The sequence below is a fragment of the Bos taurus genome, chromosome 15 (genome assembly GCF_002263795.3).
Source record: "Bos taurus isolate L1 Dominette 01449 registration number 42190680 breed Hereford chromosome 15, ARS-UCD2.0, whole genome shotgun sequence".
Classification (NCBI taxonomy): domain Eukaryota; kingdom Metazoa; phylum Chordata; class Mammalia; order Artiodactyla; family Bovidae; genus Bos; species Bos taurus.
The window spans coordinates 22,313,418-22,339,411 of record NC_037342.1 but is presented as its reverse complement, the minus strand read 5'-3'; the positions used below and the strand labels follow the sequence as shown (position 1 = coordinate 22,339,411).

Genomic DNA, 25,994 nt, shown 5'->3' with positions numbered 1-25,994 from the left:
AGGTTTTCCAGCCAAATGGTGTGAAGGGCAGCTGAATGGAAGCTGTATCCCTACATTCAAGAGTGCTGTAGCGGGATTAAGCATCTTCTCTGAAGAAAAAAAGTTTACAAAACGGATTTCCGATTTTAATTTGCCGTAGAATCCTTTCCAGTTACATCTGTTACACTTCTACTGCCGGCTTATCATCCTGTAATTGGAAAATAATCTCATTTCTGAGCTGAGGGTGGCATTAGACTAGAAGGAAACGCATGCTGTATTTATATCTGGTTAAGTCCCCAGTATACAGATGGTCAGAGAACATCAAGAACATAAGAAAATCAACATTTGAAAACATGTTAAACTTTGCAGGTAATTAAACGTTTGGAAAAATAAGGTAGCCAGAAGGCACTATTTCATACCTACTTAAATTGGAAACTTTAAGTTAAAAAAATTTTTTTTGCTATCTTTATAACAGAAAAAGAATTGGAAAAATCTAACTATCCAAAAATGAGGAAAGATTAAACAAGTACAGCTGTCTAACAGAATGATATGCAGGGAGTACAACTGAGAAACAGAATTCCCAGATTAAATGGAAAGGCATACTTGAAATAATATTAAAAGTAGAGCAATTATATTGTTAACAATTATGTAAAACTATTTATGAATAGCAATTAGAAGAAATAATGGAAGAATTGTGATTAGTGAAAGGGTTTATACTGTATAAATTATTTAAATGTTAACAATTTTGAATTGGCTAAGATACCTTACAGTATTTCCACTCCGTTTGAATTTAATAACTGCATCTAAATTACTTTAAGTTAGCCTTTGTACTAGATGATCTTCAGTTTGTTGTTCAGTTACTTAGGGAGCCTTACTTAAGCGTTGTTTTTTTCATTTTTCTGTGCATAGCAAGTTCACATTTTGAATATACTTTTGATAGATGTAGCTAAATCATGGGAGGGCACAGGTGAAACAGTCCAGGAGTGGTTAGTTTACCTCAGAGGTAAGCTGGGAATAATTAGGTTTGTCAAATAAGCCCTCTGAGACTTGTAGAATATTACTGATATCGAATGGGTGAGATGTAAAGAGGAGTTAGTTGGTAGTGAAAGTTCTTTACATATTTAACATAACGATGGAGTAACCCAATTAAAATGGCTTGTGATTAATAGTTGAAAATAATGTAATTGGAAAGCAAATGAAAGCACCCAGGGCTAAAACTTTAGATATATAAAACCTTTAAAGTAATAAATAAAGGCTAAGTGTTAGGAAAGCAGCTTTCAAAATAATTTGGAAGTTCTGGTTCTTTTATAGATTTCTGAAAGCGTCAGTGTTTTTTGCTTTTGCGTTGGAGATTGTTTAGAGTCTTGGGTTCTTACTTGTTTTCATATTTACATAAAATGTCAAAAGAAGTGCTAAATAAATGAATCTTCTTTGATTGTATAACCTATTTTGCACTTAGACTAGAAATACCAGTAGTGATATCTGCAGCAATAAAGTAATCCTATTTCCACTCCCCAAGTAATGAGTAAACATGCTACCAGGGAGATCACTTGAGGAAATTTACTTTCACTAAATGTGAATGGCTTTCTTGATTAATTTCAGTTGATAATAAACACAAGTGAAAATTATGAATGGTATTTAGTTTGCAAACTCCATTTTATTCATAGTTTGTTTCTGAGTTTTTTTTTTTAAAACTAGTTCACAAATCTGGTACATACAGGCAGTTAAAACTGGTTATCACTTTGATAATCAGAAGCCTCTGGTATAACACAATCTTTATGAAAAGGTAAAACAATACATGATAGTAATCTCTTCGAAAGCAATGGTTGCAAACATCCATGTTTCTAAGAAAATATAACTTTACATATATATTTTAAGCAAGCTATACCCTCTTACATAAATCCAGACAATAGAAGAAGTGTGCAATCATAATGCTTATTTTATGGGGAAAATGAAAATTATAATTATGACCTAAATGTTTTAAGTAATTAGAGTCCTGGTCGATTGAATATAGGGCATAAAGATATCTTCCTTAATGTACAACCATCCTGGTCAAAAAGAGCTGAGAAGTTGGTCAGTTGGTAGGATTGCCATTTCAGTACCAAGTAAATTTAACCTAAATTCTTTAGGTAGAAATTGTAAAATTTTCCAATTCTAGCTACTTTAGTTAACTGAGTGAGAATAGGCTTCAGTTTTTAAATGAAGACTGTTTAAGGAATTGAACTTTTTATTAACTTAGTTTTTATGACAGGGTCATTTTTTAAATTGGGTTTAGAGATTATTTCATGAGCGCTAAACATTACTAGTTCTGTAGTCAGTAGCAGGATGGACTGTCCCACACAAATGCCAGCAGGGGGCAATACTCTTAAGTCAAAAGATCTACATATCAGATAGGAGACAGTTCAAACCAGAATGAATCAATGCACACTCCTCCTGGAATAGGCTCCTGTTTAGAAACTGGAATGAGGATTACCAACACATTTTACAAAAACACACTGGCGTGCCATCCTGTAATGGGGGTGCTTCGTTATTACCCATGGCCTCTGAGGTTAATGAGCTATGATATCAACTTAAGCTTTCTATGGAGGCACCAAGGCCACGGAGCTTCTTTTCCAAAGGACACAGAGATTAAAGACAAAGAAGGTAAAGGACTCTGAAAATTTTCTCTGATTTAATTTCCTCTGAAAATTTAAATTTACATAATGGGAAGAATGTTTGCTGAAAGAATACTGACAAGTAAAACTGATTTAACAGTCCAGATAAATTGTACTGAAAATACAATAACAAATTTTAGTCTGATAACCCTCATGCTGTCTTACAGCAAAACACAAATTCATGCAGCAGAGAAACTGGTGACGAGAGGACTTTTTCTCCAGACTTCCTGGGGGGCAGAAAAGGAAAAAAAAAAGGCAAATATACTGTTTTCTTCTGTCTGCTTTTGTAATGAATTATTCTTCCTTTTAACTGACTTTCCCAAATTGTCCCAGTCATTTCTGATGAGAAATCATTCTTCAGTAGGAGGAAACCAGGTAAACCAGGTGTCTTTTGAGTTCCTTCTGTCAGCTAAAGGAGCCATCAAAGAGGTTCTGTAAAACTAACTCCACAACTGAAATGGCTGGTAGAACTGGAACAGGAGTTGTCATCAGTATACCTGTAATAAAATAAAGCTTGTTCTGAAACCACAAGGGCTGGTAAGAAGAAAGGAGCCTGTATAAAAGCTACCGGGTTCCCTAGAAAATGGATACAGTATACAGAATGTGAGAATATATAGAACTCACACTCAAGTTATAAAAATAGACATGGTTCTTGGACGAAAAGCAAACGAGTACAAAAGAATTCTCCAAACATGAACTATTTTTAAAAGACGCATCTATATAAAACAAAATGTCATGTCAGAGCTCCAACAAGTAGTCTGTTGAAATGGCTGAAAAGGGGAGATGAACTTGAGACAGACAGGTCAAGAACCCAGATCTGTCTGACTCTTCTGCTTGGCAGTGTACATTGGTGATCACAGGCAGACTGCTTTGGAGACTGATATGTAGATATACATATATTTATAGTATATATTTATACTGACTATATACATATATATATATCTGGTTGAATGAATGAGAAAACTCAAGATACTAAGTAATCTCTGAAAGTTTATCTCTTAGCTTCTACACTTGACAGTGTTGCACATGAGAAAGGATTCTAGGGTTTTTTCACCCAGAATCAACCCTGCCATTCACAACTCTTGCCCCCATGGTTTCTATTGTGCCCTAAAGGATCAGCCTAGACTAAATATATAATAGAAAATAACTCTGGCCTTGACATCAAAGAGGGGCAAACCAGTAACTCATGCTCAGTACTTATAATCACAAACACTGAAAGTAATGATTTGTTTCCTTTTGACTGCAAAGGAGATGCCATGGGCTAAAGACAAGTCATGAGAGAAAGAAAGTCAAGAAGATAAGGGTAGCAGCACCTTTCCATACCCGCCTGGATTTGAAAGGAGATTTTCACTCCTTATTCCTTTCAAACACAAAGTTCATCAGTTAGAAGAGGGGGGGAAATGGCTCTAAAGTTAGAGAGTCCACAGAGAAAAACAAGCAGTACATGAAATACGCCTTCTGTGGGCTAAAGGACAATTTGCAGAATCAGTTAAGACGCAAGAGGCAGCCCAAGGTCTTAATTATGGTTTTAGCATAGTACAGCACAATATGGACAGCCCTTTTTCAATCCAATTAGCAATTCAGCACCATCCACGTCCAGTCCAAAAAAATTCCTGAAGAGTGGGCTTTCATCTTTGGTACCACCTTTTGAGTTATTCTTGGTTTGCAATAGCTGCAAAGAAGCAAAAAAGCTGGTACCTCCACCTTGTCTGTGAGTACAAATGCTGGGACCCTGATTGCTGCAACCACTGAGGCCAATTAAAATGAAAATAATACTGTAACACATAGGAGTGATGCATCCAGTTCCCGGGTTCCAGATAATAGCAGCCATGCCCACAAAGGAGCGGGATCATCCATCCCCGTTGGTTAAGGCCTTCGGTTTGTTGTCCGCAGAGTAGAGTAAAACAGTGTGTTCCCACGGACAAGGAACTCCAGAAGAACCTGTGGTCTACTTTTGGACAGAGATTTTAGGTACCACACATGCCAGGCACACAAACAGGACTGGCCTATGGCTGTCACACTTGGAGAAGCTTCTGTTTTGGCAGCACAAACTTCCTGTGTATTCTGGTTTTAGTCCTCTTTCCTGAGTGAAGCATCCAGGGTGTGCCAACTTCTGCAAGTCCCCAATCTAATACTCAGCATTAATTTTCTCCATGGTCTTCTTCTACCCAGGCTACAATTTTCCCTTCCCATCCAGGAATGGCATCATCATCGTGGAAAACCTAGAAAAAGAAAAAAGCCACCATGAAAAAATATTAGAAGATAGGGAGGCCTGCTATACATCTGTGGTTGATTAAAAAAAGATCCCAAACATAAAGGATAAAGTGTATAGGAAAGTCTTGAGTTAGAGCCTGTGTCCCTTTAGTTTTGTCCCTAAAGTTACAACTGGTAAAAATATATATGTGTGTGTGTGTGTGTGTGTGTGTGTGTGTAGTGACCCTTGAACAACACAGAGACAACACCCGCCCCCTTCCCTGCCCCAGCCCTGTGCAGTCAAAAATCCACATATAACTTCACAGTCAGCCCTCCATATCCACAGTTCTGCATCCTCAGATTCAACCAACTGCTGATCATATAATACTGTAGTACGTATTCATTGAAAAGCATCTGCATATAAGTGGATCCATGCAGTTCAAACACATACTATTCAAGGGCCAACTGTATGGTGTATATATGTATGATTTATATATCCTTAGTTCCACATCTACGAAATGGTAAAAGCACCCCTCTAGTACTGCTTTGCTCAGAGAGATTTATAAGATTTAATAAATTACTAACCATAGAGCACTTTAGGCTTCTCAGGAGAAAGCAGTACTATAAGCATTTAAAAGAGAAGGGGGAGAATAATAAAAAAATAAAAGAGAAGGGGGGAAATTTTGGTCCCAGGCATTGTAAAGAAAGGGTCAGAAAAAAGGCTAATCTTAACATGTGTGTGTGCAGTCCTTTTCATTCATTTATTCATTTCCTAAGTCGGTAGTAGAACAAAGTTATTAAAACAGTCCAGTGAAGAAATTTGGTTGTTGTTTTTTTTTGGGGTGTGTGTGTGTGTGTGTGTGTGTGGCTGTGCCATGTGGCATGCAGGATCTTAGTTCCCCAACCAGGGATTGAACCTGTGCCCTTGAAGTAGAAGCAGGGAGTCTTAACAACTGGACTGCCAGGGAAGTCCAGGAAATCTTTACAAAATAAAAGATTGGCTTTTCCGATCTTTTTCATTCTGTAACCACTAAGGAGACCACAGAACTCTTAAAAAAAAAATGTTTCTGGCAGATGTTCTATCAAGTGTAGGCTAAGAAAATAGTCAAGGACTGAGAATAAGCATAGATGACTTTGCAGTTTCCTCATTTTCATTTTCTGAGAAACTAACACCACAATATACCATTTCATATATTCATGCCAGTTTGTTTGTTTTGCTCTACACAGGAAGCAGAAAGTTTTCTAAGGTTTGGCTATAGAAAGAAAAAAGACCCCAAAGCCAAGCTTTTCTTCAATGTGGGTTCTTTATTTTCCCTAACAAAACTTTTTCCTTTTTTTTAAATTTTCTGGCCACACCCCAGGGCATGTGGGATCTTAGTTTCCCAACCAGGACTCAAACCTGCACTCTCTGCATTGGAATCACGGAGTCTTAACCACTGGGCTGCCAGGGAAGTCCCCAAAACTTTTTCCTTTTTAAAATAAAAATTCTAAGTTTCATCAGAGTGATTAAGTCCATGAACTAATGAAGCTATCAACTTCTTGGGCCATTCCCTGAAACTTCTCGGTCTAAAGTAGTCAACTGGCTTGAGGCACTGGGAAACTCCACTGCCCTGGTTAGGGAATTCTGGTATTTCTGGGTACTAGATCTTAAGTAGGAATCTGTAGAGTTCAAGAACAACCAGCAATACCACTCAGACTCCCCTTGGGTTCTGTACCTCTTCCTTGACAGTGCCAAACTCAGGATCCAGTGCTTTGAAGTGATACCGATGATTTCCTTCCCGGTCAATAGCCGCTTTAAAATCCTTCAGTGTCACCTCCCCCAGCCTGCAACAAGAGGAGAGAACACTAAAATAGACTGTTTATCAGTGGGCTGAAAAGATAAGATGCTAGTTTTAAACCCAGGCCCCTGTCAAAGTCTCTGCTGGGAGAAACAGCATGGCCTTGTTAGGTCACTGGCCTTGGTAACTCAAATGATTCTATTAGCAGAAGTTAGGGAGTTAGTCACGGTTAGGGAATGTAAAGTGTGTTAGTCGCTCAGTTGTGTCCGACTCTGCAGAATTCTGCAGGCAAGAATACTGGAATGGGTAGCCATTCCCTTCTTCAGGGGATCTTCCCAACCCAGGGATAAAAGCTGGGTCTCCTGCAATGCAGGTGAATTCTTTACCATCTGAGCCACCAGAGAAGCCCCATTAGGGAATGTAAACAGCATTACAAATGGGACAATCTGAGAATTTAAAATAGATTTACTGCTTTGACAGAAGCCAAATCACTTTTTTTTTTCTGTTTCACTCTGAAAATAAGACACAAAGTGTCTGCAATCTAATTTGTTAAACTATCAGTATGTCTAAGTTCTCTTGATTTCCTTCTTTGCAGCAATTCCATTTCTCCAGGCTGGGAGAATTCAAACTATACTACTTTACTTCAGAAAGCTCCCCTCTAACCCAGACCCTTTAGGAACGGTAAATCTTAACACCTCTCCTCAGCAGTTGGTTCCAAAAATTAAAAATCTTTATTACAAAGCCATCTACCTTAGAAAGGAGTATATTAACTGAAAAGTTTGAAGGTTTTTAACATGAATTCTCTTTAGATTAGTTGTAGTCATCCAATAGCAGCAAAGGTCAATAAGCAATAAATAGCCCTGGAATGCTAGGCTGTAATCCATAGCTCTCAGCAGAAGCTATCTTGAGCACTTTAAAAACTGTTATTCCTGACTTGGAGCATCTTTGTATATCAGGACTGGAAGCATTATTGTGTCTACAGCAGATCCTGACATGTCCCTTGTAATGCTGAAGGTTAGTGGGGAAGCTGGACCTCGAATCTCTATTTCCTGTGCCCTTCTCACTACTCTGCTACACCTTGCAGCTGGTTAGGTGGGCAATAACTAATGATTCTGCCTTCCTGTCCTTTTTAAAGAAATAATGATTCAGAATCTCACCTCTTTGGTATATTAACCATGAAGGGTGTAAGTGACCGGTCAGTAAAATAGAGCACTTTCGTGCAGGCGCTGCTGACGGTTGGAGAACTCTGTGAGTGAGGCAACTCTGCAATCAGAGAGACACCTTGTGGTCAGAACATTCAGTTTGCTTCCAGTAACCCATATGATTTCCAGTTATTCAAAATGTCCCAGGGGAAAAAAAAAAAAAAAGTCCCAGGAGAATGAAGCTGCCTGAGGTCATAGCACAATTTTGAAACCCTTGCCAAACACCTTGTCCATAGGGTGTGACCCATAGGAAGTCACCGCTGGGGCCACTAAGACAGGAGGTGCTTCGGACATGGATGCTATCACAAGGACCATCCCTTTTCACCTGTTCCAGGTGATTCTAGCAGGGGAACAGCAACTGTTCTGACAGGCACTGCTGCCAAGAGTCAAAAGAGGTCAGAGAAGCCAGGCAAGATTTCAGGTAGGGGACTTCTCTGGTAGCACAGTGGATAAGAATCCACCTGTGAATGCAGGGGACACAGGTTCAATCCCTAGTCTGGGAAGATCCCACATGCCATGGGGCAACTAAGTCTGTGCACCATAACTGTTTAGTTGCCGTGAGGCACGTGGAACCTTCCAGGGCCAGAGATCGAACCAGTGTCTTCTGCATTGGCAGGTGGATTCTTAACCACAGGACCACCAGCATAGTCTCAGTCCCCACAGTTTTTAACTCAGATTTCTTGATCCATACTTTGTCTCTCTTCTTTGAATAGGTACTGATGGAAAAAGCAATAAATAGCCCTGGAATGCTAGGCTGTAATCCATAGCTCTCAGCAGAAGCTATTTTGAGCACTTTAAAAACTGTTATTCCTGACTTGGTTCACTGATGCTCAGTGAATTACTTATGATTATGAATTTAAGAGAACAGAAGAGACCAGTTAAAAAGTTTTATCATCAGGACCAAAAACAAACTTTTATTAAAAACATCTCCTGCAATTCCAGATACACAGGTTTTCTTAACTTATTCTAGGCCATTGATCCCAATCAAACTGGCAACAACCAGAGAATAGTTCTAGGAAGAGTTTTTATTTTTTTTAATATTTGTTTATTTGGCTACACTGAGTCTTAGTTATGGTGAGCTTAGTTGCCCTGGGGGAATATGGAATCTTAGTTCTCCAACCAGGGATCGAACCCCAGTCTCCTGCACTGCAAGGCAGATTCTTAACCATTGGACCACCATGGAAGTCCCCAGGAAGGGTTTTTTTGTTTGGGGTTTTTAAGGCTTTTGTTTTTTTTTTTTCGGCTGCACCTCACATTTTGTGGGAATCTTAATTCCCTGACTAGGGATCAAAACCAGACCCTTGGTGTTGAAAGTGTGGAGTCTTAACCACACTTGCGGTTATTAACCACCATGGAATTAACCACCAGGGAATTCCTAGGAAGAGGTTTAAAATAAGGAAGTAGGAGAGATGAATAACACAGAGAAGAAAAACAAGGGAACATTCTCTCTCTGCACAGTAATCAGTTAGTTTTCAGAATTTTTTTCAAAGAATGCCATTTATTGAAACCTGCATGCCATGATGCTCCTTTGACTCCAGCACCAAGGGCTTGGCACACAGCAGTTTTTTAAATAAAACATTCACTTTTATCATTAAATTTTATGATTGATCTTTTCATTCACTCATTCAACAAACAATTATTGAGGACTTACCATGTACTAGATTTTGAGAATATAAAATTAATTATATGTGACCTCTGATCTCAAAGAGTTTATAGTCCAGTACAGATGACAGGTGTGATAACAAATAATTGTTGTTGTTATTTAGTTGCTAAGTCGTGTCCAACTCTGCAACCCCATGGACTATAGCCCACCAGGCTCCTCTGTCCATAGGATTTCCCAGGCAAGAATACTGGAGTGGGTTGCTATTTCCTTCTCCAAGGGATCTTTCAGACCCAGGGACTGAACATGTGTCTCCGGCTTGGCAGGTAGATTCTTTACCACTGAGCCACCTGGGAATCACCTAACAAATACTTAATACATTAAAATCAGATTCGTACAAACTGCAAAGGAAGACCAAAGATGGAGTAGTTAATTCTACCTGGAAGAGGTCAGAAACTTCCCTTAGTTAAATTGTTTAAACAATTTGAGAATTGTTAAACAAAGCACCTAAAAAAATGATCATATGTAGAATTTGGAAAAGGCATTCCAAGAATGATGGATACTTATAAAGGCATGAAAAAGGATCACGTATCTATAAAACTGGAAGTTGACTAGTAAGGCTTGAGCATAATACCTTGGGAAGTAATGGAAAATGAGGATAATAAGGTAGGCAGGCCCAAATCACAAAGGACTCTGCCAGGCTCAGACATTTAGATATTAGTCTTAAGCTCTAGGGAGATATTAAAAGGAACTGATATGATCAGACTGGCATTTTAGAAAGGTCAATCTAGCAGCAAAATAAAGGGTTGGATGGGAGAAATTCTGGAAATGGTGATCCCATTGAGAGGCAATTAAAATAATCTGAAAGGTGAGGAAGGGTAAGATATAGCCCTGGAGCTAGAGAAGGGATGAATTTGAGAGAACTTTAGAAGATAAAAGTCTTAGTACTTTGGATATAGTTGAATGTCAAGGATAAAAGAGAAAGTGAAAAATAACCAAAATTTATGATCTAGGAAATAGATTCATGGTAGTTACCTAAGACAGGGGAACAGAAGTGTCATCCATTTAAAATGTTTACTGGGTGCCTATTATGTATCAAGAACTAGAGATGCAAAAATAGTGAAAAGTGAAAGTGTTAGTCGCTCAGTTGTGTCCGACTCTTTGCAGCCCCATGGACTGTAGCCCACCAGGCTCCTCTGTCTGTGGGATTCTCCAGGCAAGAATTTACTGCAGATAGGCCTTAAAGGAGGGATTAAAGTTAAATGAGGTTATAAGAGTGCACCACTTCTCATCCCAAAGAACTGGTGCCCCCATACAAAGAGGAAGAAACACCAGAGCTCTCTCTCTACCATATGAAGACACAGCAGGAAGCTGACTGTCTGCAAGCCAGGAAGAACACCCTCCCTCAGCAAACCTGACCACACTGGCATCCTCATCTTGGGACTTCCAGCCTCCAGAACTATGAGAAAACAAACTGCTGTTAAGTCACTCAGTCTGTGGTGTTCTGTTATGACAGTCCAAGCTGACCAATAAAATGTTATACACACACTTTGGGTGAACTGGAGGGTAAGAGTACGTCAGATGTCACACAGAAGCCTGGTAGATAAAGACAGGCGTGGTAAATAGGTCACTGATGACATTAATGAGAGGACTTTCGGGTGACTAGTGAAGAAGGCCGAGTTGGACTGCACAGACTCTTTGAGTAAAAAAGAAAAAGCATAATGAGAGAGAAATAGTCTTACTCCACTTTAAATCATATTGATAAAATGATCACTGTTGTTTCAGGGTGACATTACTATAGAAGTTATATACGAAAACCACAGAGGGAGTTCTCGGGTGGCCTGGTTAGGATTTGGTGCTTTCACTGCGGAGGCCCGGGTGTGATCCCTGTTTGGGGAACCATCTTCTATGCTGCGCGGCGCAGCGAAACTATACATAAATACATAAAAGTAATTTTTAAAAATCTTGAAAACCTCAGAGAACAAATGACCCAGAAACACAGTGTTGTGTATATGTATGTGTAAATAACATACATGATTTTAAAAGGCATCACAAATCAATTTTAGCTTTTATACTGACATGTATGGTTCATTTGGAGTCAATTTTTTATATGTGGCATGAAGTGTGGGTCAATGATCTTTTTTTGATATGGGTCTTTAATTGTTCCAGGACGATTTGTTGAAAAGCCTACCCTTGAGCCATCAAATAGATTTTGCACTGTTATTAATAATCAACTGGTCAAATTCAGTGAGTCTGTTTCTGAACTTTCTATTCTGTTCCAGTGATCTCTGTGTCTGTCTATGCACTTACAATGCACTGTGTTGATTACTCCAACTTCATAGCTAGTTTTGAAATCAGGTAGTGTGGCCCGCCACCTCCTTTGTTTATTTTTCTCAACTTTTTTTTTAAACTATTCTAATCTCATCCATGTAAACTTTAGCATCAGCTTGTTTATATCTACAAAAAGTCTGACAGGACTTTAAAACATATTTATTGGGCTGCTCTGGGTCTCAGTTGTGGCACTTGAGATCTTTTGCTCAGTTCAGTTCAGTCACTCAGGGGTGTCCAGCTCTTTGCGACCCCATGGACTGCAGTACACCAGGCTTCTGTGTCTATCACCAACTCCCAGAGCTTACTCAAATTCACGTCCATCGAGTCAGTGAGGCCATCCAACCAGCTCATCCTCTGTCGTCCCCTTCTCCTCCTCCTCCTTTTGCAGCATGCAAATTCTCAGTTGCATCAGGTGAGATCCACCCTGACCAAGATCAAAACTCAGACCCCCGGCACAGAGTCCTCGCTACTGGACCGCCAGGGAAGTCCCCTGTTAGGTATTTTTTTAATTTATTTAATTGGACGATAACCCTGTTAGGATTTTTATTGGAATAACATGACGCTACAGATCATTTGGGGAGAATGAACCATCTTCACAAGGTTGAGCTATATTTATCCCATCAAACAAGGCTGTTTCCCAATTACTATAATACTGATAAAGAATAATTTTCTAAGTGGTAAAAAAAAAAAAATGTCATAAAAACCAGATTATTTTTTAAAATGTACCATCTCCCTTGTTTCTATTTGTTCCATATATTTTTTGTTCCTTTTCTCCTTTGTCTTTTTCTCCCCACCTTTGGAATGTGTGTATATATGTACGTGCATATCTGTATATACATACAGGGGCTTCTCTTGTGGCTCAGATGGTAAAGAATCTGCTTGCAGTGCAGGAGACGTGGCTTCGATCCCTGAATTAAGAAGATTCCTTAGAGAAGGGAATGCTACCCCCTCCGGTATTTTTGCCTGGAGAATTCCACAGACAGAGGAGCCTGGCAGACTACAGTCTATGGCATCACAAAGAGTTGGACACAACTGAGCGACTAAGCACTCATGCAGATATGTGTCATACTTCAAAACCCAGTATGTTTAGGTTCTCAGTTTGGATACATCACTTCAACATGTAAATGATATTTTAAACAGTGAGATATTTTACTTTTTTTTTTTTGGTATTGGATTATTTGTACAATTTCTTATATCTGCTATTAACTTGTTTATTCTTTAAAAATTTAGTGGTTGTTCTTAGATTTATATATATATCTTTAGTCAGTCAGCTTTCAAAGGATATTATACTGCTTCACATGTAAGAGCTACAGAAGTTACAACAGTAGAGTCCTAATTCCTCTTTCCTGATCTTTGTATTACTGTCATACATTTCACTTTCAAATATGAAATAAACCAGTAACACATCAATACTATTTTTGCTTAAACAGCCTATTATCTTTCAGAGTAATTAAAAATAAGGGGTAAAAAGTCTTTTATATTTTCCTTCATTCTGCTGCTGCTGCTGCTAAGTCGCTTCAGTCGTGTCCGACTCTGTGCAACCCCACAGACGGCAGCCCACCAGGCTCCCCCGTCCCTGGGATTCTCCAGGCAAGAACACTGGAGTGGGTTGCCATTTCCTTCTCCAATGCATGAAAGTGAAAAGTGAAAGTGAAGTCGCTCAGTCATGTCTGACCCTCAGCGACCCCATGGACTGTAGCCTTCCAGGCTCCTCCGCCCATGGGATTTTCCAGGCAGGAGTACTGGAGTGGGATGCCATTGCCTTCTCCAGAAATTCCTTTAACATTTCCTGCAGTGAAAGTCTGTTTGTAATGAATTCTCTTGGGTTTTGTGTATAAAAACATATACTCCAGCTACAGAATTCTAGGTTTTTTTTTTCCTTTCAGTACTTTAAAGATGTTCCCCCACTATCTTATCTACCTGCAGGTTCTGATAAGAATTCTGTAATTCTCATTTTTGTTTTTCTGTTTGTAATATTTTCCCCCATCTCTGGTTACCTTCGAGATTTTCTCTTTTCTTTGATTTTCAGTAATTTGACTCCTTTATTGTCATTGTTATTCATACTTCTTGCAATTCTCACAACTTCTTGGATCTGTGGTGTGATGTCTTTATATATTTTTGGAAAATAACTGGCCTTTATGTCTTCAAATGCTTCTTCTGCCCTGTTCTGTCTCTTTTGGATCAGAGATTCTAGTTACATGTATCTTCATCCATATGGATATTATCCCATCGCTACCAGGTTGTTTTTCCTCTCGCCTACTCTTTTTCTTTTTGTAGTGCAGTTTGGGTAACTCCTATTCAAGTTCACTGATTCTTTCCTTAGCTATGTTTGTTGAGTCTTCTGATGTACCTGCTCAAGACACTCTTCATCTTTGTAATATTTATTTTTATTTCTAGCATTCCATTTGACTCCTTTTCATAATTTCCATCTCTCTGCTAAAATTCCTCACCTGTACATGCATTATATAAACATTTTTACTTCAGCCATTAACACAGTTCCTAAAAACTCCTCTTCTGATGGTTTCAATATCTTAAGTCATGTGTGAGTCAACTCTTGAATAGACCCTTATTGACTTCTGACAGTGGCGTGCATTTTTCTTGTTCCTGTGGATGTCCCATAATTTTTTTATTGACTGTCAGATTTCCTGTGTAAGACTGTAGAGACTAAGGTAAAAAATGTTTATGTCTAGAAATGGGCACATTGCTTGTTCTTCCCGGCCACTGGTGGGAACAGCGGAATCAGTCACATCAGGAGTTGAGCTGAGACTGGAATTTTTGTTAAAGTTACTTTCAGTGCACCATCACCTTCACATTTCTCTAGGGTTATGTTAAGGAGCTGCACCCCCGCAGGGTTTTCCCTTAATACCCTCAACTTTATCATTATTAGTTTGGTCACACCATGCCGCATGTGAGATCTTAGTTCCCTGACCAGGGATTGAACCTGCGCCCCCTGCATTGGGAGCACCAAGTCTTAACCACTGTACCAGGAGGGAAGCCCCCACCCTCAACTGCAGACTTGATTTGTGTGCCCCTCCCTCAGAGGCAGACTGCTGGCCCTTCTTACACAGCACTTGCTCACCCTGTGGGGAGGGCTGAGGGAGGCTTCTCTGTGATCCAACCTTAGTCTTGAGGTGGGGCTTTCTCAGTGATCCTACCCTTTCCCCAGTGGAAGGCAACCTCTAATGATCTGAGCCCAAGGCAGTTTGCTGCCACTCCCGGCGGGGTTGAGAGTTCTTTTATTCTTTCTTTTTCCCCACTAGCTGAAGTAGGTCTTCACCTTTGCCTGAGATGGGGATGAAGGGGAAACAGGACTTGCTGCCCTTCCTCAGCAGTTTAAAACTTTTGTTCTTTAAGGGATCAAGGCCCAGATGGTTCTTCATGGTTTTTTTGGCAGTGGCAGCCAGTCCCTCCTCTGAGCCCCCACCCCCAAAACAGATTTCTCTACACTCTGTTCCCACAACCAGTCTTTGCCATAAGCACCCAAATGGAGGTCAACAGAAGCGTCAGCAAGCAGGTGCAAACTCTTCTTGCATTTGTGGCCCCCAGGGTTCCTAGTCTCTGCCCAGCCTTTTACAATTTATTAAAATCTTAGCTGAATTCCTATCTGTTTGTACAGTGGCCCCATCTTTCTCCTGCGCTCTGCCATAAGTGAGCCAGTGCTGGTATCCTATCTGTGCTTGGAGGCACTGTTTACCTTTCAGGCTGGTTGGCTGCCCTCTGATTTCATCTCTCTGATGGATTTAAGACAGTTATAATATTTTAGACTATTCAACCTTTTCTGTTAGCACAGCTCCTTGCAGGCTTATTATAATTCACTTTTTAAAAAACTGAGGTATAATCCATGTAACACAAAACTCACCATTTTAACAACTTAAAGTGTACAATTCAGTGGTACTTATTACATTCACAGCCATGTGTAACCATCACCACTATCTAGTTCCAGAACATTCTCATTATCTGAAAAAGAAACCTCATACTCATTGAACTCCCTTCCTAATCCTGACATCTGTCTAATCTACTTTCTGTCTCGATGGATTTGCCTATTCTGGATATTTCATAGAAAAGGATCCTTCCAATTTCTGCCCTTTTCTGTTTGGCATCTTTCACTTAACATTTTCAAGATTCATTTATGTTGAGGCAGGTATCAGTAATTCATTCTTCTTTGTGGCTGAATAACATCCCATTATATGCATATATGCAGAAACTGTTTACCCTTTTATCGACTGATGGACATTTGGCTGTTTGCACCTTTTAGCTATTGTGAATAATTCTGCTATGAACATGTGTGTACACATTTTTCTTTTTTGAACACTTGCTTTTCATTCTTTTGGGTATACACCTGGGAGTGGAATTGCAAAGTCATAGAGTAATTCTATGTTTAACTTTTGGAAGAGCCAGCAAACTGTTTTCTACCATTTTACATCCCTATCAGCAATGTACAAAAGTTTCAACTTCTCTACATCCTCACCAACACTTTTACTTATTTTTTCAGAATCATCAGTAGGCATGAAGTGGTAGCTCACTGTGGTTTTGGTTTGCATTTTCCTAATAACTAACAATGTTAAGCATATTTGCATGTGCGTATTGGCCATTTGGGGCTTCCCTGGTGACTCAGCAGTAAAGAATCTACCTGCAATGCAAGAGACGCAGGAGACATGGGTTTGATCCCTGGGTGGGGAAGATCCCCTGGAGGACAGCATGGCAACCCACTCCAGTATTCTTGCCTGGAAAATCCCATGGACACAGGAGCCTGGAGGACTACAGTCCATGGGGTCACAAAGAGTCAAACGCCACTGAAGAGACTGAGCACACGCACATAAACCTTGGCCATTTATTCATCTTCTTCGGGGAAATGTCTATTCAAGTCCTTTGCCCATCTGTTATTAATATCAGATTTTTTTTTGGTCTTCTGTTGCTAAGTTAGAAGAGTTCTTTATGTAGTTTTTATCCTAGGCCCTTAATAGATAAATAATTTTGAAATATTTTCTCTTATTCTGGTTGTCTTCACTTTCTTGATAACGTTCTTTGATCCAAATAGTTTTTAATTTTGATGAAGTCCATTTTCCTATTTTTTTCTTTTATTGCTCATGCTTTTAATGTCTAAGAATTCAAGGTCATGAATATTTTCCCCTGTGTTTTCTTCTGAGAGTTTTAGTTTTAATACTTATATTTAGGTCAATGATGCATTTTAAATTAATTTTGTACATAATGTGAAGTACAGGTCCTTCTTTTGCATATGTTCTTTTGCATATGGATATCCAGTTGTCCTGACACCATTTGTGGGAGATACTATTTGCTTGTCAAATTATCATAGATGTGTGGGTTTTATCTGAAATCTCAATTTATTCCACTAATCTAATGTGCATGCCTGCTAAGTTGCTTCAGTCATGTCCCTGTGGACTGTAGCCTGCCAGGCTCCTCTGTCCATGGGATTCTCCAGGCAAGAATACTGGAGTGGGTTGACATGCCCTCCTCCAGGGGATCTTCCTGAACCAGGAATTGAACCTGGTCTCCTGCAGCTCCTGCAATGCAGGCAGATTCTTTACCACTGAGCCACCAGGGAAGCCCTCACTAATCCACTGTATTAGTTTTAAAATAATTATTGTTGTTGTTGTTTTCCCTTAAGAGTAAATTGCAAGACAGGAAGTAGGTTCAAAGAGAAGATTTCAGGAGATTTGGCCATCATGAAAAGGAGAAAGAAAGGGCACAGACTTGCATCTCTCATATGCCACACTACACCAGATTATCCATATATAATATTTCACTTAATGTTCACCATCCTTCAAGATTATCTCCATTTCAAAAACACGAAAACTAAAATGCAAGGACGGTCATTAACATTCTTGCTCATGGTATACTTTGCTGAGAGCTACAGCTGCATCCCAGATCTGTTTGATTCTACACTCTTTTGTTTTCCCCCTCTATTGTTTTGTTTCCAGTTTTGGACATGAGTTTTGAAGTGTCTTCTGACCTGCAGAGAAGATATCCAGCTGGCATTCAAAAATACAGCCCTGCAGCTCAGAAAACGCTTGCAGTTAGAGATAAAGTTTAAAAATAATTGGCATACCAGAGTGGTTGAAGCCATGGAAGTAGAAAGGATCACGGATAGAGAATATCAGAAGGCCTAGGTCTAGACCTCCAGTGGAATCCCAGGGCACAGTCAAAGGTTAGGCAGAGGAGGAGAAGAGGAGGACGTTGTACCTCGAGACTACAGTCTAGTGAGGCCAAGCACCACGTCCATCTTGTTCATCTTGAGATCGCTAATGCCTAACAAGAACTCTACATAGTGAATGCTCAATAAATACTTGTTGAATGAATTAACTGGTTGGTACTAAAGTTAAAGGAGAGGAATGTTTCCAGAAGGAGACTATTCAAAGGCAGTAAATGCTTTTGAAAAGTCAATGGAAGATAAGGTATGAAACATGACCACTTTGATTAGGCAACAAGACAGTCAACATGGACCCAAGAAAAACATGAAGTGGAGTAACGAGTAAAAGACCAATTAGTGGATTAAGAAGTGAAGGGGAGGTAACAATGAAGAAAGAGCACTTGGAGATCATTCTTTCAAGAAGTCTGATGCAGAGGAATAAGATAAATAACCCAGTAGCTAGAGGGTTATCAAATTGCATGAATGTTTGTATTTTTAGATGAGAGGCATTTCAGCTTATTTGTCAACATAGGTATTGAATTAACACTCCATTTTATAAGAAACTGTGAATTTATTTGCAGTCTTTTAAATAAGTAAGTCATATACAGAAAAGAATTATTCCAGGGAGGGAGAAATTTACTAGACTTATGAAAAAGAATCTCTAAATATTTAGACCTAGGTACATTGGCAGTTTAAACTAACCTAAAGAAAGTACAAAAGAGGACAAGGATAAAATAAAAAGCCTATCAAGAAAACAGAAATGACTGGTTCAAAACAATGCTAGAAAAAAACACTGAAACTAATTTGGGTACTAATAGTCTATTTCATGGAGAAGGCAATGGCACCCCACTCCAGTACTTTTGCCTAGAAAATCCCATGGATGGAGGAGCCTGGTAGGCTGCAGTTCATGGGGTTGCTAGAGTCGGACACAACTGAGCGACTTCACTTTCACTTTTCACTTTCATGCATTGGAGAAGGAAATGGCAACCCACTCCAGTGTTCTTGCCTGGAGAATCCCAGGGACGGGGGAGCCTGGTGGGTTGCCGTCTATGGGGTCGCACAGAGTTGGACACGACTGAAGCAACTTAGCAGCAACAGCAGCAGCAGTCTATTTCAGTCTCAGTGTAAATATCTCATTCAAGAGAAAAAAATATATGGAGGTTTGAGAACACTATCTTATCTACTCTACAAAAAATATTTTACCTTTCACATTTGGGCAAATACTTTCTTTAAGTGTTTTACTTTAGCCTTATTAATGTGGTTTTAAAAACTATCTTTAACATATAAAACTGGTTGTGGTCAGCCTTTCACTATTTGGTTTTTATAAATTATTATTTAGATACTTTTAGATCAGGCCTGGGTAAACTATAAAAGATAAGAAAACATGAATGCTATTAAACCAAAAGGTAAGATATGAAGTAAAATAGAAATTACCAGGCAGGGTAGATTTCCCAACATGTTAGAATTAACAAGGAAAAAAAAAATATAACACAGTTAAGTTCAAACAAATTGAATGACCTATGCACTCAAAAGTTTTGGAAATCCCCAAAGAAATGAAACTTCTTGCCTCTGAGAAGAACTGCAAATTTTCTCTATTTGAGACTTTCAAGTGATCTGTATATGTGTTTGTTGTTTTATATTTTGCTTCGTTTGGTGTAACTGTTTGGAGCTTGTTTATTTCCAAAGATATTTTGTTTAAGATATTTTAGCCTTTCTGAATCAGCAGCATCCTGCATGTGGCTAAATGGTACTCGGGGTAACGGTGGTGGTGATAATGGTGGTATGATCTTCACACTCCTAGAAGCAACTCGATTCTAGTATTGCTACAGAACAGTGCATTATAAGGTGAAGTACGGGGACTTCCCTGGTCGTCCAGTGGGTAAGAATCCACCCTGCAATGCAGGCAATACAGGTTCAGCCCCTGGTTGGGGAACTAAGATCCCACATGCCTTGCCACAACTAAGACAGGATGCAGCCCAAGAAACAGAACAAATGAGTGTGAAGAATGTGGTACTGCTTTTTTTAAAAAGAGAGTGAAGTACCACAAGAAAAATTCTGTCTCCAAAATATTAGTAGCATATAAATACTAAATTTCTGATCTAATATGCTAGGAGTCCTTACTGAGCAATACGGAGTACTTACTTGAATTAGGGGGCCAGGACTCCCGGTACTCACTACCTGCTTGAGTTCTGGGTGACTTGCCCCGAACCTGGGGAGTGACACAAAATCACAAGAGCTATGATCAATGGGAGAATTTAACCAAGAAATTTGAATCATAAAAGTATACTTAAAATATATACTTTTCTACCACAGCTTTTTCCACAGAATATAAAATTGGATGTGTTTATCCTAGCAATAACAATGTACATATATAAAAAGCATTCTAGTTTTCAATGCATTGTCTCATATATTTCCTCAACCAATGCCAAGCTCATTCGGGGGGAAGAGGACGGAGAGTAAGCAGTAAAGGGAGACCTGTGGGTCAAGAGCCACAATCCCTTAGACAGCTACCCAGCTGCTTAGAGTTATCTGTGAACTCCCTCCTTGACTGTCATACCATGATGAACGGTCAGCTCCCCTGAGAGGAAAACCAAAGAGAAAAGCAACTGTAACCTTCAGCAGGGCCTTCTATCTTAGCACTGCCTTCATCTATATCAAATTGACAAGAGCAGGCTTCTTCGGGGGATGAGAGAAACATCACAGAAAGAGGGTTACCCTTCTTTCTTGCTTCCTCTGGGTCTCCACGGCATGCAGGCGCTCCATGAGGCTGGAGATGCCCTGCTCCAGGCTGTCGATGGTGTGGTGCTGAGGGTCGTGGCCACTGAAGCTGGTGCGTAGGCTGCGGAGGGCGTCTCGCACAAGCTGCAGGTCGCTGCTCTGTGGGCAAAACCATGGGCCCGCGGTGCCACCTTATTAACCACATCCCAACCGTGGGGCTCAAGAGCATACAGGGGAGGGGTTTTCAACAGATCTCTTATTTTTGATGGAGGAGGTGGAAATTGTAGGAAAACTTTTTCCTCCATAGACGCGAGCCCACTGATGGCTCACTAATTCTTAACTTTGGATAGTAAGTGCCTCACAGCTTTACACACCCAACAGATGCAAGAATTGGGGAACAGGGATATAAAAGGCCGACTCCACTGGCGATGACTAGGGTACCCTTTTGGTTTTGGCTGGAAGTGGCAAGTCTGTACTCAAATCCTAAAGACATACCCCTCTGTGAACGACTGAAGCAGCTCCTTTTCCTGCCGCTGGAAGGAGAAAACCATTGCTTTGAGAGCTGTGATTGTTGTAGTTGGTCACCTAGAGCAGCAAGAAGAAAGGATGCTTGTACAAGGGAAAATTCCAAAGCAATTCCTCTTATTTTTCTTCTTTACACGAATCACTTCCTGATGTAGTGCAAAGATCTTTTTCCCTTTGGTTCACTGCTGTATCTCCAATACCTGACACTCAGAAGGTACTGCTGAATGCAGAGTTAACAAAATGAAAACCTCCATTTGGAGTCCCTCGCCTAGCCTCTGCCTGGCCCCAGGAAGGCCTGAGAATGCTGCTCCAGCATCTCCTGCCTTTGCTTCAGTAATAAAAAGAAAAAAAAAGAACAGTGACTAAAACGTTTTGAGCCCAACTCTGTGCCAGGCAGATCTACCAGGACTGTGTTGTTACTTAGATGGACTATCTTATGTATTCTTCATCATGGCAGAGAAGGGCACTGCTATTTCCATTTTCCAGATGAGCCTTATTTCTAAGGTTCAGAAGCTAAGCAACTTAAGGTCACACAGTGGGAAAGTGTGTAAAAAAAAATGTTTTTTTAAAAAAAGAGGTAAAGCTGGGATTTGAAACCAGATTTTCTTATCCCAGAACCTGCACTTTTATCCTCCCCATCAAACAGAAACCAACCTGTGGTGCTGGTTCAGCCCTGAGTTAATAACTGAATCTCCCTCCTTGCCCCCGTCAACGCGTGACAGAGACCCCGAGCGGCAGGCAGGTTACCTCGTCTGCCTCTCTTTTCATACAGTGAGCCAAAAGGACATCCTTGTGTTCCAGCTCTCGCTCCAGGTCCACCTGCAAATCGCATACACTCAATCAGACAGGGAGTCCTTCAGGTCGGAGGGGCAGGAAAGTCAGTGGTGAAACCCGGTCCCCACCTGCTGGTAACTGGCCTCGGACAGTTTCCGAAGTGCTTCTTCCAACTTGGCCTGGTTCTGCAGCAGGAGGCGATCTTTCTGCCCCAGCTCCTTCTGCAACAGAGACACAGCTTTCAGACGAGTGGCAAAGCCAAGGACATCCAACAGTTCACCTTGCGTGATGCCATTTCCATCTAAAGAAAGTAGAGTCCCACACAGTCAAAGGCTTTAGCATGGTCAGTGAAGGCAGACGTACATGTTTTTCTGGAATTCTCTGGCTTTTTTTAATGATCCAATGGATGTTGGGAATTTGATCTCTGGTTCCTCTGCGTTTTCTAAACCTAGCTTGTACATCTAGAAGTCCTCAGTTCACGTACCGTTAAAGCCTATCTTGAAGGATTTTGAACATTACCTTCTAGCATGTGAAATGAACACAACTGTATGGTAGTTCAAACATTCTTTGGCATTGCCCTTCTTTGGGATTGGATAAAGATAAAGCCTGGCTGAAATGAAGCTTCCAGACTCCTAGCTCTGAGTTCCTTCTCCTAGCCATGCTATCGACCTTCAGGGTTAGTGAATCAAAGGAACTCAGAAAAGGATTTCCTTGCAGAAAGCAAGGAGGAGAACAGAGTACTGAAGTGTTCTTTGAACAACAGCAACAATAGGCTGTTCACCAAAGGTCAGGTGGAAATAATTTCCAAACTGATACACATTCTTACTTTATATTCTCCCAAGAGCCGATTCCTCTCCTCTAGCTTCCTCTGCAGATCCACCTGCGAGAAGGATAAGACGGAATTCAATGGTGTGGGGGCATTATCTGCCAAACCAGCTAGGAAACCAGTAGGTAACTAGAGCTGATGTTGGCAGTTTACAGGATACAGCACAGAGAGGGCACATCTATGGTAAAAACACACAGCCACTCTCCACATCTTCAGCGAGATAATCAGACTGTAGAACCACAAGGCAGCCCCAGGGTCTCAGTGTCCTCAACATCGCAGGGCTCAAGGCCAGTGTGGTACAGGCTTTCATCTAGGAACAAGGAGGAGTCCTCTGAGGGGGAACAGATCTAACAGGACTTCATACTATATCCTATTTGGGGCTCAGTGGACTCCAAGTTCACTCTTTCAACTCACGTTCTGGTTGTGCAGCTCATCTTTGTCCATATTTGCCCTCAGTAGTTCCTGTTTGAGCTGAAGGACAGACGCGTCCTGCTGAGTCAGCCTCTGCTGCAGGGCATCCTGAGGAGAAAGCACACTCACTACGTGGTCCCAGCTCATCCATCAGGAAGCTGTTACTAAACCAGGAAACAAACGGAGCACAGGGTCCTGCCACAAGGAGATGAGCAGCAATTTTTCTGTTCCCTTTCAGGACACTAGAATCTAAAGGAAAATCCTATCCGTTGTCCTACCAGACTGATGGAAACCCGATTTTTCCCTCTGTGCTTTACTTGCCCCCACATTCCCCTGTGTTGCCAACAGCATGATGGTCTAGGGAGAGAATATAAGTGGCCTCTGGGATCAGACAGACCTAGTCTCAAATTACACTCCTACCACTTGCTTTCATGACAGTGCATGCATGCTAAGTCGCTTCAGTTGTGTCCGACTCTTCGTGACCCTATGGACTGTAGCCCTTAAGGCTCCTCTGTCCATGGGATTTTCCAGGCAAGATTACTGGAGTGGGTTGCCATGCCCTCTTTCAGGGGATCTTCCCGACCCAGGAATCGAACCCTCGTCTCTTATGTCTCCTGCACTGGGAGAAGGGTTCTTTACCACTAGCGCCATGACAGTGATCTTGGACAATGCACTCTCCGTCCTCCCTCCTTGGCTTTCTTCTCTAAATTCTTGGCCTGTAAATACTCAATCTAGATGAGCTCTTTTGTCCAAGAGGGCTGGGGCCTATCACTGCCTAACACCCTGTTCACAAAGGAGCCCTGGAATCACTCCCATCCTGCCTTCCAGAGCCTGGCCCCTGCCCGGCTTCCACTGCCTTTCACTGCCTTGTCTGGACCAGGACTGGGATCCTATTTACCTGCTCAGAAATGTTCTTAGACCGATGGTTCCTCCTCCCAGTGTAACAGGATCCTACTAATTTTAGGATATCTTCCTCTTAGCTTGTACCATCTTGGTTCCCACCAGGCATAGGACAAGGTGGGTTGTACACACTTACTTAAAAGGAGTGGCTATGATACAATCCTCCAACCATAGTGACTTCAAATGGAACTAACAGACTAGAGCTGCATCCCAGGAGATGTGCCCTGACTCTTCTCTCTTTACAGACTGAAAACAAACCATGCAGGCTCTGGAGGATGTGAGAGTCATTCTTAAATATGCTGTCTGCCATGACAGTACATGGCAAGGTGGCCTCAGATGCCCTCGGCACCAGTGGCTCAGACGAATATTTCCCCAAGTGTGCTTCATGGGATGTTAACAAGTGTTACGTGAGAGGAAAAGCACTTCTGCAGTTAACAGTCTAATTGTTTTTTAGGCCAACCTCTTTATGGCAGACCTTCTCTGGTCCTTTAATATGCTATTATTCACTGTGACTCATCAAGCCTGTATGGCACTTCTCAGATTTATTTGAGCATGGAACATGCTGTTTTTTGGCATCTCAAAGGACTAAGACTACAGAACATACTCTGGAAGATGCTGCTGAGTTACACCCTAGTCTGGCTCATGAATGGGAGTGTAGGAAAACAGCAGTTTAAGAGCATCCTTTTCCACTTCTGAGGTATTATTCATTTAGCACATCTACTCCTACTAGGATGGAATAACATGTAAGCAAGAGGGGGTCGCACAGAGTCAGACACGACTGAAGCGACTCAGCAGCAGCAGCAGCAAGATTATTAGCTAGATCACTGTTTGTATTAGCAAAAGACTAGACATAACCCAGAAGACTTATCAATAGGAACTGATTAAATGAATTATCATATATTTACATACTAGAATACTACGGTCTTTATGTACTAAAATAGAATGATCTCTAAGATATATTGTTAAGTGAAAGCAGCAATGTGTCAAGCTGGGTTTATAGTATTCTATTTTTGGGGGGGAAATTACATACATACGTATCTGGGGATAAGTGGTAAGTTGCCTCCAGGAAAGACAGCTAGGTGACTGAGGGGGCAGGGCTGGAAAGCCGACTTCTCAAGGATTATCCTTTCGTACTTTTAAACTTCAAACCATTTGAATGTTATTAACTATTCAAACCTAAGTAAATTACAATTTTTAAGAGTATGTTCTTCTTCAGAACTGAAAAAAACTGACAAAATACTGAAACTGAAGAAAACCATAGTAACTGATTGTTTTCACACATAGAAAAAATCAAGGTGGCAGAGGGAAGTGGCAGCATCATGAGTCATAACCACCAGAAGTACGACTCAGCAAAGCAAAGGTATGTTCCTCCAGCTGTCTCACTTCCCATCCACAAAGCCCTGTCTCTGCTGGGAGCACAGAGCCTGTGAAAGAGCCCATCACATGTACATAAGAGAAGGCTATAGGACCCAACTAGTACCCCAGTTCCCTCAGAATGCTTTATCTTGTAGAGTATTTATTTACAGTGTTATATATCTTTCTTTTTACCTTTATCCCCTGTAAGTTTCTGGCTTCTTGTTTATATTTCAGCAGCTCCTTCTGCAAACCAAATATAGTTAGATCAGATGGTAGCATCTGGGTTGCTTCAGAAGCATTACCTCATTCTGTCAGTAAGAATACGAAACTCAGATAACCATTCCAAGGAAAATCAACCCTCCACTGAGGCCAAAGGCAGGTCTGGTCCAGGAAAAATGAAAAGCTGACCCATAGAAATGAACAGGACCCATCTCATTCTCTCCTGTGGCACCCATGCTCAGCTGCCCAGTTGCCCAGTTTCAACTGTTCATAATCTTTCTGGCCAAGAAAGAAAATGCCATACATTCCCATAGGTTCATCTTTCCTATATTTAGTAATCCTCACCAACAGGGAAACTTAATCATCAATCATAATAATCT

The 25,994-nt window shown here is 40.7% G+C and overlaps 1 protein-coding gene across 9 annotated transcripts in view; it reads right to left on the bottom strand.

Moving 5' to 3' along the window:
* Positions 1-1,616: 1,616 nt before the first annotated feature.
* DIXDC1 (DIX domain containing 1) overlaps positions 1,617-25,994 on the bottom strand; it is a 79,118-nt gene continuing 54,740 nt past the window's right edge. For 8 of the 9 annotated variants that reach the window (XM_010812389.4, XM_024975747.2, XM_059875086.1 and 5 more), the window contains 11 exons: positions 25,588-25,638; positions 23,143-23,247; positions 22,729-22,782; positions 22,031-22,123; positions 21,876-21,947; positions 21,099-21,188; positions 20,601-20,762; positions 20,028-20,094; positions 7,762-7,867; positions 6,542-6,650; positions 1,617-4,855 (listed from right to left, as the gene is read on the bottom strand). In XM_010812389.4, the coding sequence (XP_010810691.1) occupies positions 4,775-4,855; positions 6,542-6,650; positions 7,762-7,867; positions 20,028-20,094; positions 20,601-20,762; positions 21,099-21,188; positions 21,876-21,947; positions 22,031-22,123; positions 22,729-22,782; positions 23,143-23,247; positions 25,588-25,638 (990 nt within the window). In that variant the 3' untranslated portion in view covers positions 1,617-4,774. The other variant, XM_024975748.2, reaches the window with a different exon arrangement.